This window comes from Pelophylax lessonae (assembly GCF_965119305.1).
Source record: "Pelophylax lessonae genome assembly, chromosome: 4".
Lineage (NCBI taxonomy): Eukaryota > Metazoa > Chordata > Amphibia > Anura > Ranidae > Pelophylax > Pelophylax lessonae.
This window is the reverse complement of record NC_138771.1, coordinates 487111162-487127166: the sequence shown is the minus strand read 5'-3', so window position 1 is coordinate 487127166 and position 16005 is coordinate 487111162. Positions and strand designations below refer to the sequence as shown.

Below are 16005 nucleotides of genomic sequence, written 5' to 3'. Positions count from 1 at the left end.
CCATTCAGTATTAGGATGAAATTCTTGGACACCTTGTTAGACCTTACGCTGGTGCATTGGGTCCTAGGCTCCTCCTGGTGCACAACAATGCCAGGCCTTATGTGGCGAGAGTATTCAGCCAGTTCATGGAGGATGAAGGAATTGATACCATTGAATGGCCCCCACGCTCGCCTGACTTACATCCAATAGAACACCTGTGGGACATTATGTGTCAGTCTATCCGATGCCGCCAGGTTGCACCTCAGTCTGTTCAGGAGCTGATGCCCTTGTCCAGATCTGGAAGGAAATACCCCAGGAGGAAACCACCGTCGTCTCATTTGGAGCATGCCCTGATGTTGTCAGGCATACATACAAGCACGTGGGGGTATACAAACTACTGAGTACCATTTTGAGTTGCTCCAGTGAAATATCAGCAAAATGGAGTAGCCTGCTACATCATTTTTTCACTTTGATTGGGTGTCTGATTTCAGCCTTCTGTAGGTTGATAATTTTCATTTCCATCAAACAATGTGGCATCCTTTCCTTCCTAACATATTACCAAGTCCATATCAGTATAGATATCCAGCATGATATTTTTCCCCATTGAGATCTGATGTGTTTTCAAAGTGTTCCTTTAATTTTTTTTTGAGCAGTGTATATAGAAAAAAACTAAATTAATTAAAACAAAATGCTGTTACAAGTTAAAACACTAAATGGTGATTCACTCCACCATCCCACTAAACAAATACAACAGTGAAGTGCAGCTCAACACACTAATGCATTCAATAATAATTTCCCAAAGTGCATGTGCAAACTAAGTAAGTCCATAAACATCACCTACTGAAGAAGCCCAATCAAAGGGTGCAACGCGTATAAAAGGGGGAAACAAGCCTGTGGTGTCACGCCACTCGCCGGCCGAGGTGGTGAGTTGGTGAAGGACGAGTATTATATTTAATGCTGTGTTCCTTTTTGAACTCTTTAAGTGTTACCATTCTTGGGGGCTAATAAGAAGTACACTATGTTTGCTCTTTTGTTTGCATGTGACTGCATGAGAGCAGGAGCCAGAGAGGAGGAGTAAGAAAGCAGCCTCTCTGTTGTTCGGAGGGACTGAGGAGCTGGTTTTGGATGACATACAGTGGCAATTTCTAAAGATATGTTACTTACCTATGGTTGGGAGGTGAGCATGTAATTCACCTGTTGATGAGAGAGCATTGAAGTCCTTTGCTTTAGAAGAAACTATGGTGCTGAAGAATATCTAGAGGAGTTTTGATTTCACCTATTACCATATATATTTATGGACTTCATTATATGTTTATTGACTTAATTAGTTGGCACATGCACTTTAGGAAATTAGAATTGAATGCATTTGCGCTGCTCTTTATTGTTGTATTTACGTAAATGGCCTATAGCAAGGGCATTATTCAAATTTAGTCAAAGCTGCAGTTTGTTGTTATCCACAGACACCCCTTATCTGCATAAGCATTTTTTTTTTTTTTCGGTAAAGGTGAACTAACCCTTTTAAGGTTCTATTTATAAAGTGGTATGACTCTTACTGGGGCTATACCATTTCACATTTGTAAAGCTAAGCAGCCTGCTTTTTACAAATGTGCTTAGAATTTTTTTGCTTGCTTGGTTCAGAGTCCCAAAATTAGACTCTGAAGCAAGCAAAGCCTAATGCACTTCAAAATATGTTTAAAAAAATAGTGTAAACGTACAGTTCAGATCACAGGCACAGTATTCAAAGAAAAATGCGTTGTCCCTCTAAGAGGTTAAATAAACATGTAAATAATCACAATTTATAGGCATATCCCATTAATGAAAAAATGTGCAAACCTAGTGTAGATAACACAGAAAAAAATGCATATAAAAATATTTAAAAAATGTACACTTAAGTCCTTTATAGAGTACAATATTAGTCCATAATGGATAAAATGGTGAAACAAGGTGCTCGATGTGCAGTCACTATCCAAAAGTGCAGAGTGCTCAAAGATGCTCCTTTTAAAGACAAATTGGCCACTTACCCCACAAGGTGGATCCTGATTCCAGGGATCACTTAAGCCTATATTCCATCCAACACTGCGTATCACCAATATCAGTGGGTATCCACAATAACAAACTTTGTGTTGATCCAATGCCTAAGAATGGCTTTCGATCTCCTCTCAAGTACTCATTAATGATAACCATACACAGCAAGCAGGGAGAATCTCATGGTGTAATACAGCAAACTTTTATTAAAAAACAATCTTGTTCACCTAAAAGTAAATGCAGGCGCGCTTCAAATAAGCCTTATGGCTATGGCCCCGGTATCTCAAACTCCAGCAGCACTTGGCAACGTCACACACACTCCTGCCGGCGCGTTTCTCCAAAAATGGTATCGTCTGGGACTGGAGGACTCGGGCTATATGGCCACTTCCATCTAGAGCCCTTATATAGTACTCAGGCGCCTTCTCTTGTCCTGTTTCGCCACAAGGATTCACTGTTGGGCAAGCTACACCAGGATTGCTGTGTTCACCTTCTGGAAATGCTTACTCTATATTCTGAACCCTACTCCATGACTACCCCATAGGGGAATACCCTGACACATAACCAAGCAAAAGGGAGCTACTGCAAGGGTACATTCACTCTGCCAATGGCCCACACAACACTCAATCTCAGAGTAATGGTGCGCCCCTTGCACTGGAGCTGGAGTAGACTCAAACACTGGACTCTGCATCTGAGTCTAGCTCCTTTGCTGTAAGGCAACAAGCAGCCTACATTACGAAAGCAGACTTTTCTGCATCCATGTCACAATTCCTTGGACAAAAATGGCTTTAAAACAGCCATCTTTTCCAAAGGGCGCAAAAACACCAAGCCTCTTCTCCTAGTCACAGTTCTTTACCTAAGTTGGATCCCGATATGCCTGTCCTAGGTGAGGTAGACACAGCAGGGAATTAAGAGGGCACTTAGGCAGTCTTGGAGGAAGCCGCCCAGATTGCTGCATTATTGATGCAACATGCTTGCTAATTGATAAAAGCTTACTGCTGCCATCTGCAAAAGCCTTGGCATTGGGCAGCTTGATTCTTCTCCATCTTGCCATGCCCCCTTGAGCACAAAGGAATTTGTAAAACCCTCAAAGATATTCCCTGTTCATAAACAGATAGAATGTGTGATCTATGATCATTAAATTACTCCAGAAAGGATTTTGACCCACAATCTTTGCCATACTCTGTCTTCTATGGAAAAAAAGAGTTTACAAAATAGTTGTCTATTCCTGTAGTTCATCCTGCCATCTCAGCCCTAAACAAACTTCTCTCTGTGCCTATTGAGGATGTTCCTTCTTTTAGAGATTCTCTAGATAGAAAGTTTGAGACGTACTTAATGGCTTTCTTTACTCATGCAGATCCAGCCCTTTAACCAGCTTTTGCTGCACTTATGTCAGAATGCAGCTCACTGAACTATGGAAATGACAACCACCTTGACCGTTTTCCAGGATCGTGGTTTAACAGAACAATTGCAGTAATTACCTTCTGCTCTGTTTTTTTTTGTGTGGATGCCCTAGAACATGTCATAAGACAAATTTCTAGAATGGCCCTAATCTCCATTTACATCTACCTAATCACTCTACCCAGGCTTCCACTTCCAAATCTAGGTTCAACCCTTCCTTTCAGTGCAAGACTTGAGCCATAAGACTCAGCAAGCCTTACCCGAAGACCTCTTCTCAAGGGGTGGGAAGCACCTTTTGTCTCTCTCTGGGCCCCTGACATCCCAGACCTGTGTGTTAAACTGGTAGTTTCAAGGTGATACAAAATAGAGTTAAAAACTTTACCCCCTCTGCACTTTCTTCTTGCAAATAGTCCTGAACCATCTCTTGTTTCAGGGAGTAGTTGTGCCAGTACCCCCACAAGACAGACTCAAAGGATTTTATGCAAACCTGTTCATGGTGCCAAAGCCCAATGAGAGTATTCATCCTATCATGGACCTAAAAATCCTCAACAAATACCTTTTCATTTCCAAAATTTTGCTGGAAATCCACAAAGTTGGTAATTTATATGGCATCTGTAGACGACATCCAAGATGTCTATCTACATTTTATTTATCCAGCTCATCATCGCTTTATGCACTTTGCAGTGGCAGACCATTATTTCCAGTTTGTTGCAGTGCCTAACTTCTGCTCCCAGAGTATTCACTAAGGTCCTCGTACCTTTTCTTGTCCTTAGAACTTGGGGGCATCAAGGTCACAGATTATCCAGATAACGCTATCCCAAAGGACCCATCTCCCTTCCAGCTATTGGCTAACACCCACTGGAAAATTCAGATTCTCCAGGCTTTCAGTTAGGTGATCAGTTTTAAAAAAAAAAATCTGTTCTCCATTCTTTTCTTTTTTTGGGATGTGTCCAAGACTAGAGCCAAGTGTGCCAGGAAAAGAGAAGACTGAAGAGCAGTCTTTTTTTTTAAATTGATCACCTAACAGAATGCTCTCTGAGTCTGGTGATTCTACATTGCTTAACCGCTTCCCACCTGCCCGCAATGCACTGTGGACAAGCGGATTCTGTATGCAAAGCAACATACCCATACGTTGCTGCCTACTTCCGGGTATAGGGCGCACCCATGTCAGCAAGTCCCAGCCAATGATTCATGGCTGGGACCTGCTGATCGGCTGTGTGCTTTAATAGCCGAGAGCTCTGTGTGGGCAAACAATACAGAGCTCTGTTTAGAGGGAGCAAAGCAGGGATGAGAAACTGAGAAATCTTAAAAAAAAAAAAAAGCAGCACACATTACACATAGTTAGGCACACTTTAACCCTTTGGCTGCCCTAGATGTTAACCCCTTCCCAGTCAGTGTCAGTACAGTGACAGTGTGTAGTATTATCACTGATCACTGTTTCAATATCAATGGTGATGTCAGTGACAGTTAGTTCCCCCAGCCTCTGATAGTTTTAGAATGGGTGCTGCACTTTCGCTGTCACCTTATAAGTAGCTGATCTCCCCCATTAATAGTATTACTAATAACTTTAACCCTTTGGCTGCCCTAGATGTTAACCCCTTCCCAGTCAGTGTCAGTACAGTGACAGTGTGTAGTATTATCACTGATCACTGTATCAATATCAATGGTGATGTCAGTGACAGTTAGTTCCCCCAGCCTCTGATAGTTTTAGAATGGGTGCTGCACTTTCGCTGTCACCTTATAAGTAGCTGATCTCCCCCATTAGTAGTATTAAAAAAAAAAAAAAAAATTCCAGTGTTCATGCAAACCAATCAGAATACACTTATTATTATTATTATTTTTTTAAAAATGTAGCAGAATACATTTTGGCCAAAATTTATGAAGAAACTTTTGTTTACATTTTTTTTATATATGTTTTTTTAGCAGAAAGTAACATTTTTTTTTTTTTTTTTCAAAATTTTTGGTCTTTTTTTCATATATCGCAAAAAAATATAAAATCCAGTAGTGATCAAATACCACCAAAACTAAAGCTCTATTTGTGTAAAAACAAATTTTATATAAATTTTGTTTGGGTACAGCGTTGCATGACCGCGCAATTGCCAGCTAATGTAGTGCAGTGCTGAATAGCAAAAAATGGCCTAGTCATGAAGGGGGTAAAATCTTCCAAAGCTGAAGTGGTTGAAGCAAGAAAAGCCACTTTTTGTAAGATCTGCCATCATTACCTAGAAAATCTTTTTGCCTGGTGTGAACACAGGCACTTTGTGACTGACTGGCAAAATGCATACACAGTGTGGTGTCTATTAAATAGTGGTTTCTGCTTTCTGTTATAAATATGGGCCTAAACATAAATCCTTAATTTTCAGAAGGTTTTCCAAAACATAAACAGAATGTGGTGCCAGGCAACATTTCATAAAACTAAGTGGCACACACAGTTGGTGTTAGGTTGTTCCTGTCGGTGCTCACAGTGTATGGTAGTTGCAGGGAAATCTGTTTATCTTAAACATTTCTTGCCATGTTAACCATAATCCAGGTTGCACAGAGTGGGAAGTCTTACATGACCATGTAACTAGGCAAAATTTAGGGGGAGAAACAAAACACAAAAAAAGCACAATCTACGGTACAATTTTCACACTCTCCCAAACCTGATGATCAATTCTTCCAGCTCACAATTGTTTTCAAATTTCTGCGTGCTTCTCATGCCCCTCCTGGTCTCCTCTCTTTTGCAGCTTTATTTTTCTTAATTTTGCTAAGCTCATTTTGTGATTCTTTTTGCAGGAATGTCACTGTTACGAGTTGCCATCCTTTCCTTCTGCTCTTGCATGTCCTGCATGACTGTCATTCATCTAAACATGTTTCTTTTATCTCCATCTGTGCCTGGCTCCACAAGGCTGAGATTCATCCTGTATGCCACCACCCGGCTCATACCAACCAATGAGACCACTTCCTGCCATCCTCCAGACTGTCTCGCCCTGTCAGTTTACTCGTCAACCACTGCCTACAACTTACCAGTCTCTTTGCCTTCTCTTCCAGTTACATCGCTGGACAAGGCCAGTCCTCTGGCCGACGGTCAGCTGAGACACAAGCCTGGTACTGGTTTTGGAGGCCCAACAGTGACTGTTGTCAAGATGACCCCTCTATCCTTTATACCGGGAGCCAAAATAACCAAATATCTAGGAATTATCAACATGTTTTTTATAAGAGAGACCACATCTTTGCGGGAGGTGAGACAAAACTGAGGTTGAAAGCAAATTATTTCCAATGATTGTGATTTCTAATTATATGGTAATCAACAACCTCTCCTTTGAAAGTCTTTAAAAGTTTATTTAGAAGAGAAGAGTAAGGCTGGCCATACACTATACAATTTTCTTGTTCAACATTCCTTTAGATTTACCAAAACCATGTAATATAGGGTCAAACCTAAACACTTTCAATCTGTATGCAATCAGGCAGGCCCTTGCACTACATAGTTAAAGGTAAATCTAAAGGAAATTGAATAAGAAAATTGTATAGTGTATGGCCAGCCTTACAGAGGAAATGTATTAGAAAGTAAAGAGATGAATGCAGGCAGAAATCCTTAGAGATGGCAGGTGTACCAAGAATTTATAAAAACGGGGCCAATGCGCTACCAATGTAGTAGATGTGATAAAAGTGTTTAAAATATAAATGAATGAATTAAATAATCTAATAGATGAAATAAGAATAGAAAAAAGCTGCCAATTTTTAAGTGTCACTCACCACTATATATATCTAAAGCAAATAAGGAGCAAATTGGCGCCAATTTACAGTGAATGACTTCACAAAAAAGAGAAGTGTAAAAAGACGAGGAAAAGGTGTATCAATAAGCCATAAATCGCATACTGCACACACCGAAGTGTGGTGCGCATCCCAAGAATTACTAGATGTGACTGACAATAATAATAATAAAATAAAAGCTTTTTAAAACATCATGATTCGCATACTAGACAATAATAAACAAAAAGTGCAAATATTGCAAAAGATAAAGGGTAAATTCGTTGTAAAAATGTGCAAACAATAAGTGCTGAAAAGGAGTATATCAATAAGTAGCATCAATAAATTAAATAAATCAGTTCATGCGTACAATAGTGCAAAAAGGCAATAAAATGCTTGAAAAATCAATAATGAATAATTGCACATAAATAATCAATCAAAAAATGTCCATGTGCAAAAAAGGTGCAAAAGAATTGCTTCAAGAAGTAAAACGTGACGCTTGTGACTCTTCACAAATAAAAGTGACTCTTGTAATACTTCAATGTTGCCAGTAGAGACAGCGTGTCACCAAAGTGAGCTAATCCACAAATATGTGCAATATTACATCCATATATACTCATATGAGCGTTTTGTGATAAATATCACCAGGCTATGACACAGTCTTCCTCCACAGATGCAGGCTCTAATGGGGCCACTAGAGAATCCCTCGCTCCTTCAGGGACAACAATAAAGAAGAAGATTTCATGGTGTAGTACAAAAATACATTTATTAAATAAAAAATAGTAAACACCTTGAGATCTTCTTTATTGTTGTCCCTGATATGAGCGGGAATTTTTTTTTAATTGTCTAGTATGCAAAACATGATGTTTTAAAAAGCTTTTATTTTATTATTATTGTCAGTCACATCTAGTAATCTTGTAAATTTTTCTTGGGATTCGCACCACACTTCGGTGTGTGCAGTATGCGATTTATGGCTTATTGATACACCTTTTCCCTTATCTTTTTACACTTCTCTTTTTTGTGAATAGTCATTCACTGGAAATAAGCACCGATTTGCTACTTATTTGCTGTACCATGAACTTGACCTCTTGGTCAAATGAGAGGGTTTTAGCCTCCAGTCCAGGACATTTGCCATGTAGGACATCCTAAATATAAACATTTCATATATTAAATCATTCACTTAAGAATTTGCAAAAGCAGAACATTTATTACAAGAGACATTAATGTTTGGTAGCTTGGACCACCTCATCAGACCTCCAGACTCCCAAATACAGGCGGTCCCTGGGTTACAAAGAAGATGGGGTCTGTAGGTTTGTTCTTAAGTCGGATTTGTTTGTAGGTCGGAACAGGTAATTTTTTTTAGGTGTAGCCCCAGCCAAAAAAGTAATTTTTAATTTTTTTTTGGATAGCACAGGAAAGGGGTAACACCCTTGTATCATTTGTTTTGCTGTCTGTACCCCTGTTCAGAAGATGTCACCTCACTTTCTGTCCCTATGACAATTAAATTTTGGATTGTTGAGGAAGCAAGGATTGGTGATAAAGCTTTAGTGGAGACACCTTTTTCCCGTGAAAACTCTTATATGGGTGAATTTCCTTTCCTAGGGGTAGATTTGTTCTCACTTCCTGTTGTCTCCCTCCTTTCGTAAGTAGGAGTCATTTGTAAGTCGGATGTTTGTAGCCCGGGGACCACCTGTACCTCATTGTAGAGCAGGGAGACCAAATGTCCACAGAACGACAAGGATCCCGAGAACAACAATTTGTTACAAAAATAGTTTTCTGCAAATTCATTCTAGCAAATGTTTCTGTTATAATGTACAGAAATTCATGGTAGCATATGAGCACTTAATAATGTAATTTACTCATTAGTAAAGAATATAATAAATATGTTTCTGTATTACGAAAGGACAGAAGCGTTTAACATTGCCCTGAAGAAACCTTTATGTGGCACAGTTTTTGTCCAATCTCAAATCAAGGGATCTAGGTGGCTGTAGCCAGCATTACGGGACAACAAGAACTTTATTCACAGAGGCCTGTGTAACTTTGTTTTTCCACTTTGGCTCTCATACCTGTTTACCCCATATGGATTAGATCATTGCCTTCTCCTGGGCAGAACAAAAAACACCTGGCTACGCCCATGGGCTGTCTAGTCAGGAGTAAGGACCTAGGCTCCCAGTTGGGATCTCTGGTCCTAGCAATTTTTTTCGCCTTCCTTTTTTGTTTTTTCTCTCGGGAGATCTACAATAAACTGCCGGGCTGGGCAACGGGCTTGATAATCTAGATCTAGTGGTCCCCCAGCCCAGCCAGCGAGCACATGCAGACCGCAGCTACGCGCTAGGTCGGCTGCGACATAGCCTCACGGACAGAGGCTGGCCCACAAATTAAACTTCTCGCAGGGTCGCATACAGCTGGGCTTGGTTCTGTGTCACAGCGGTCCCTTGCCCGATAGCCCCCCCCCCCCCTTTCGGTGGCAGGGATTCTGTCTGGATCATTACCCACACCATGGAAGGGTAAGTTCAGTCCCCCCTCTCCTCTTTTTGCAGTTTTTTTGGAGTGCACACGGGTAACTTCCAGGGATGGTCGGACCTGCCTGCAGGTTCCCTCCTCCCATCCTTAAAAATCCCTCAGTGAGCTGGGCTTCCCCCACTCCCTTTCCCTCCTGTCTGGACCTAGAGTCTGGTGGGGGGTCCCAGGGCAGAGGATGCAGCAGAAACCGCTGCTATCCCCACTCTGTAAGGGTCCTGGGATAGTATGTCCTGCCCTGGTAGTCTGGAGGGGTCCCAGTGTAGGAGACCCCTAGATCCATGCCCCACTGTTTGCAGTGTGGGTGTAATGGGTCCCAGTGCAGAGTGTGCAGCGGAGTCTCCCCCTTGTGTCCTACCTTCAGGGGGGGTCCCCTTTGCAGAGGGCACAGGGAAGATCCTGGCAGCATGCTGTAGCTGATGGCAGCCTTTTTCCCTTAGTCTGGCTGGTCTCCGGTTGGAAGTCATGATTGTGTAGCCCGATGATGTCACGGGGGGCATTTTCCCTTAGTCTGGCTGGTCTACGTTTGGCGGCCATGTTTGTGTAGCCCGATGATGTCACGGGGCCATTTTCTCTTAGTCTGGCTGGTCCCAGTTTGGCGGCCATGTTTGTGTAGCCCGATGATGTCACTGGGCCATTTTCTCTTAGTCTGGCTGGTCCCTGTTTGGCAGCCATGTTTGTGCAGCCTGATGTCACGGGGGCCATTTTTCCTTAGTCCAGGAGACGCTAGAGACGACCAAAGCCTCGTGGGGATGCCAAAGCTCCTCCTCTTCCTCTTCTCTTGCCTAGCACATATGAACAGGGATGGCGTCCATGTTGATGCTTATCCTGAATTCTCTGTGCTGCTCCGATCAGTAGAGTCCTTGGAGGGTTCCTGTTATCTCTCTCTGCTGAGAGGTACCCTGAGCCTTGGGGGGATCTTTTAGTGGTGCCAAAAGATTGTTTTTGTACTGCAAAGCATTCATCTTTCCTTATGGAGCCTCAGGGTCACATCTCCCCCACTGACCCCTTCATGGAGGTAGCAGGTCCCTCGGAACCCCAGCTTCCCATGTTTGCACTGACGGTGGTCCTGCACCTCTTAGTGTCCTGGGTTGGAGTGGCATGTGGGCAATGGAGGAAGCTTCCCCCGCCTTTCCCTGCTCAGTCTGTCTCATCTGATTCTGAGCCTGATGCCGCTGTGGACGCGGCCTGTCCAGGGGGCTTAATATCACACCCCCAGATCCATCCGATAGTGTGGATGATTCCTCCGTTGTCGCAGCAGCAAATGAAAACGTAGAGGCACTTATCACTGCAGTGCGTGAGATTTTAAAAATGGAGAATGCAACTGATGGAGCCATGGATGTGGCTGTGTCGTTTGATATGCAGAAGTCACCTCGCACTCCAAAGGTGTTTCCTTATGTGCCTTATTTTGACAGGTTTTCCTGTAAGGATTGGGAACAACCAAAATTATCCTTTGTGGTCCCCAAACGTTTTGCTCCTTTTGAAGAGTCCCTTTTAAAAAAAGTTGACTTGTACACCAGTGGCGGACCCTCCTGTTTCCAGGTTGAACAAAGCTACCATGATTCCAGTAGAGGAATCTCCATCCTTTAAGGACCCAGCTGACAGGAAAGTGGAGGCTGTGGCACACAGCATGTTTACTATGGCTGGTTTGACATTGCAGCCAGTCTTTGCCTCAGCCCTGGTGTCTCAGACCCTAACTGAATGGGCCAAGCTTTTGCGCCAGGGCCTGGGGGTGAGCAGGTCCCCGCTCCTTATATTGATTTAGTAGACCAGTTGGTCCATGGGCTGCAGTTTATTTGTGATGCAGCTTTGCATACAGCTCCTGTGCTGTCCAAACTTTGTGCCGGCTGTGGTAAATAGGCGCGTTTCGTGGCTTAAGAATTGGTCCACAGACCAAGCCTCTAAGAAAGCTCTCATTGATTTGCCCTTTCAAGGCATTCGCCTGTTTGGGGCTACCCTGGATGACATCATTAAGGGTATCATGGGGGGGATGAGTACCTTCCTGCCATAGTCTAGGGAAAGGGAAGCAACCTCGTCACAGATGGGGGCCCTCCTTCTCAGCACATAGAAAATTATTTTTTGCTTCTGGGACGTAGAATAAGGGAAATGGATCTTTCAAATCTTCCCCAGGAGGTTCCAAGCATCTTTGGTCTGGTAAGCCTAGAGCTAGCTTCTCTGGACTCCCAGACAAGACCCCTTCAGCACGAAGGTCTGCCCGCACCCATTATTGGCATGGGGGGACATTTTCCCTGGTTTCCGGGCTCGTGGACCTCCTTCATGAGCGTCAAGGGGATCCACTAAATTAATCTTTTGGATTCAGTTGATGTCCAAACTACCTAAGGTCCCCCCTATCTCTGTCCATTGAATTAATTTACATAGGTCTGATTCTAATTCTGACCAGGGTGGTCCTTCCTCTGGACAAACTTCAGGAACCACAGGCTGTGATTCACCGGCTGCTGTCACAAAGATAGTTCTCTCTCCAATTTTGCATACAGGTTTTGAGTCTGGTGGTATCCACCTTCAAGACAGTTCTGTTTGCACAGTCCTACATGCAGCTCCTTTAGTAGGTTTGGCTCCACAGGAGGATACCGAGGTTCGTGGCGAGATCACGGGTTCCTCTGGCAGACGTTCAGGGGCCACAGTAAGTCCAGTATCATTCTCGGCTCAGGCTTCTTCCGCAATTCCTGCGAGGAATCAAGGACAGGTATTTCCAATTAGTCTGGTGCCCATAAACATCCCTTGGGGACTTACTCTCAGAGAAGACCAAATGTCCCAAGGGCTGATCTACCATCCTGCTTTACAGTCACTAGTTTTAATGGCTTGGCTAATAAAAGCCAGGTACTTAGGGATAGAGGTCTGTCTGGATCAGTGATCCCTACTATGGTGAAGGCGAGGAAGTCATCCAGCAAGATATACCATCGTACATGGAAAGCGTACATTTCTTTGTGTGAGTCGATTGGCGCTCATCCTCGATTTTTTTCTGTGGCTCGGATCTTAACCGTTCTTCAACAGGACGTTGATCAGAAAATGGCCTTGAGTACCATCAAGGGCCAGGTATCTACCCTGGCAATCTTCTTTCAGTGACCCCTAGCCATGCACTCTTTAGTTCGTACTTTCATTCAGGGGGTTCGACATGCTGCTCCACCTGTACGGTCTCTTTTGCTGCCATGGGATTTAACTTTAGTACTTTCAGTTCTCCAGAAACCTCCATTCTAGAATATTTGTGTGATTCCCTTGCCTACGTTATCCCAGAAGGTGACCTTCTTGGTGTCTATTACCTTGGGCCGCCGCGTATCAGAATTGGCGGCATTATTCTGTCACAGTCCCTATTTAGTGGTTCATAGGGATAAAGTGTTTTTTCATCCCTGTCCATCATTCCTGCCCAAACTTGTCTCTGACTTCTATTTGAATGAGGATGTTAGGTTGCCGTCCTTGTGTCCCAAGCCGGCTCATCCCAAGGAATTTGCTTTGCATACCTTGGATGTGGCTCATGCGATTCGGGTGTATCTGGCAGCTACCTAGTCCTTTCGGAGGTCAGACTCTCTTTTTGTGTTACGGACGGACCAAGAAAAGGGCTGGCTGCTTCTTCGGCTACCATCTCCAGATAGATCAGACAGTGGTGACTCAGGCCTATTCCATTAAAGGTCAGGTTCTACATTTCCCTGTCACGGCACATTCTACTCAGGCGCTGAGTGCTTCTTGGGCCTTCAGTCATCGGGCATCAATATCGCAAGTTTACAAGGCGACCACTAGGTCGTCGGTGCATACCTTCACAAAATTCTATAAGGTAGCTACTTTGGAATCTGTGGATGCTTCTTTTGGGCGCAAAGTTTTGCAGGCTGCTGTTTAAGAAAGGCTGTTCCCTCTTGAGGGGTGTTTTTCTTTAAACTTTTATTTTTCAGACAGGTTTCCTGTGACCCGGTTAAGGCTCTTGTGTCATGGTTAAGGGCTCTTATGTTTAGCCTTGGGTTATTTTCCCCACCCCTAATTTTTCTTTTGGCACTGTTTTTGGACATCCCACTAGTTATTATTTATGGAGAGCTGTGTCAGTCGAACAAAAGAAAAAATGGGATTTTTGTACTTACTGTGAAATCCATTTCTCTGAGTTTGACGGACACAGCACCCACTCCTCTATGAAATTCTGATACTTTGAATACTGCTTACTACTAAACTCATTACCTAGAACAGGGAGGGGGGGTTATATACCAAGCTGAGAATGGCCCATGGGCGTAGCCAGGTGTTTTTTTGTTCTGCCTAGTCCCACTCCTGGAGGAGGCAATATAACCCAGTAGTTATTATTAATGGAGTGCTGTCTGTCGATTTTGCGGTAAGTACAAAATCAAATTTTTTTCAAGTTTGATTAGTAATGTTTTTAACACCATTACTGTGGGGAAATCATAGATTTTATTCTACTGCTTGTTCTATTTACTGCAATATTAAAATTACATTTTTCGTACAAAGCATGTTAAAGTTATTTACAAAATAATTTTTTTTTTTGCATATATTTTATTTTTCTCATCATTTCTTACAGATTTAAAATAAAACTGATATATCCTAAACCACATATTTTTAACTGTAAATCCTTAAAGATACCAATGTATATATGTACTTTATACATTTTTTTTAAACCAATAATTTAAATTAGAAACATGGAACAGGAAATGAAACTGTTAAATAGTGCTTATACAGGTTGAAATTAATGGGTTAAGTAGTAAAATAAGAGCATGACCTGGTTAATTAGGAGTTAACTCCCTGTGCACACAAACATTTTTCTGTCAGCTGCAGCTCTCTCTTGCAGATCTGTCTGACAGGGAATGCAGGAGATAAAACAGCTACTGTGTTAGGGTCCTTTCACATGGGCGCAACCGCAGACGAAGTCCATTCTGATCCGCCGATCCCCGCTGAGCAGGCGGATGACAGCTTAGTTCCCGCTCTGTGTGCGTCAGATCCCCGCTGTTCTCTATGGGGAGATTGGATGAGAACGGACCGCCTGTCTGTCATTCATCCGATCCGACAGAAGGAAAATAGGGTTTCCATCCGTCCGGATTTCATGGATCGGAGAGCAGCGGGTGTCAACGGACATGTCACCGCTGACATCCGCTGCCCCATAGTGATTCATGGAGCATCCGATCAGGTCCGCTGGAAAAACTGACAGGCGGATCGGATCGCCCGTGTGAAAGTATCCTTACTTTTGTTTTGGTTTAAAATGTTACACTGAATGTTCACTGTGATTTTCTGTCAGAGTGATCATTCAATTAGGAAGGCTTCTGACTAGCTCCCAATCATAGGATCATCTTTCTACAGACACCAGGTCTCGAGGGGGTTTTATGGACCAAAGGAAGGTAACTGGTTGAGCAGCTGCAGCCACCAGATAGCATTCTGGCAACCTATGTAAGTCTATGGGCATGCAGTGGCTGTACAGATGAAGACACTCACCCTATTTTAACAGGTGTGCTAGTGTGGGTAAGCAGCCCTGAACACAGTGATTTCAGGGCCACTCACCGACACACGCACACCTGTCAAATTAGGACATGCAACTGTGTCTTTGCAACCACTACATCCTTGTAGACTTAAATGAAATGTCCTCATGCAGCACTTGATGGCTCCAGCTACATAAACAAATGGGGCCTATTCATGGTGTACTGGCCTCAGCTCCCATGTAAATGAGGCCTAAATCAATAACATTTTTTAGAACGTTGGTATCTTCATGTGTACTTATAAAAAGGTGAGTTTAGGAAGTGCTGTTTAGCATAGCAGCCCTTTTGCAGGTTTACTGTGTTGACATTGATTGTCTGTTTTATGTATTCCAGGAAGGCGGAGTTAGCGGATTCCTCCATGCTTTCATCTGTGAAGTATTTGCAATGGTACGTGCACATGTTGCAGCTCTAGGAGGTAACGCTGTTGTGTCGTACATTATGAAGCAATGCGTGTTCATGGAGAACCCAAATAAGAACCAGGTAATAAGCCTATCGTATTGTGATGGTTGAGCGTTTTTTAATATGTAAAGGGAGAGGGTTTTTTTTTTTAACTTAATGCATCCTATGCATTAAGATAAAAAAAACCTGTGTGCAGCAGCCCCCCCCCCCCCTAATATTTATCTGAGCCCATCTTTATCCGGCGATGTTCCAGGAGGGTCTCCACTGCCCTGGACTCCCCTCCTTATTGACTGAGACAGCAGTGTGGTGCAATTGGCTCCTGCTGTTGTGAATCAAAACCAGTCAGCCAATCAGGAGAGAGAGGGGATGGGGCTGGATCATGGCTACGTGTCTGAATGGACACAAGCTGTTTGCTGTGGGGGCAGTCAACAGGAGGGAGTGGCCAGGAGCACAGAAGAGGGACCTAGAAGAGGAGGAT

At 43.1% G+C, this 16005-nt stretch overlaps 1 protein-coding gene across 10 annotated transcripts in view; it reads left to right on the top strand.

Annotated features, from left to right (window-relative positions):
- The window catches only part of C2CD5 (C2 calcium dependent domain containing 5), a 190175-nt gene that overhangs the window by 156426 nt on the left and 17744 nt on the right, over positions 1 to 16005 (top strand). For all 10 annotated transcript variants that reach the window (XM_082256116.1, XM_082256123.1, XM_082256121.1 and 7 more), the window contains 2 exons: positions 6433 to 6623; positions 15462 to 15608. In XM_082256116.1, coding sequence (XP_082112242.1) covers positions 6433 to 6623; positions 15462 to 15608 — 338 coding nt within the window. The remainder of the gene's footprint in view (positions 1 to 6432; positions 6624 to 15461; positions 15609 to 16005) is intronic.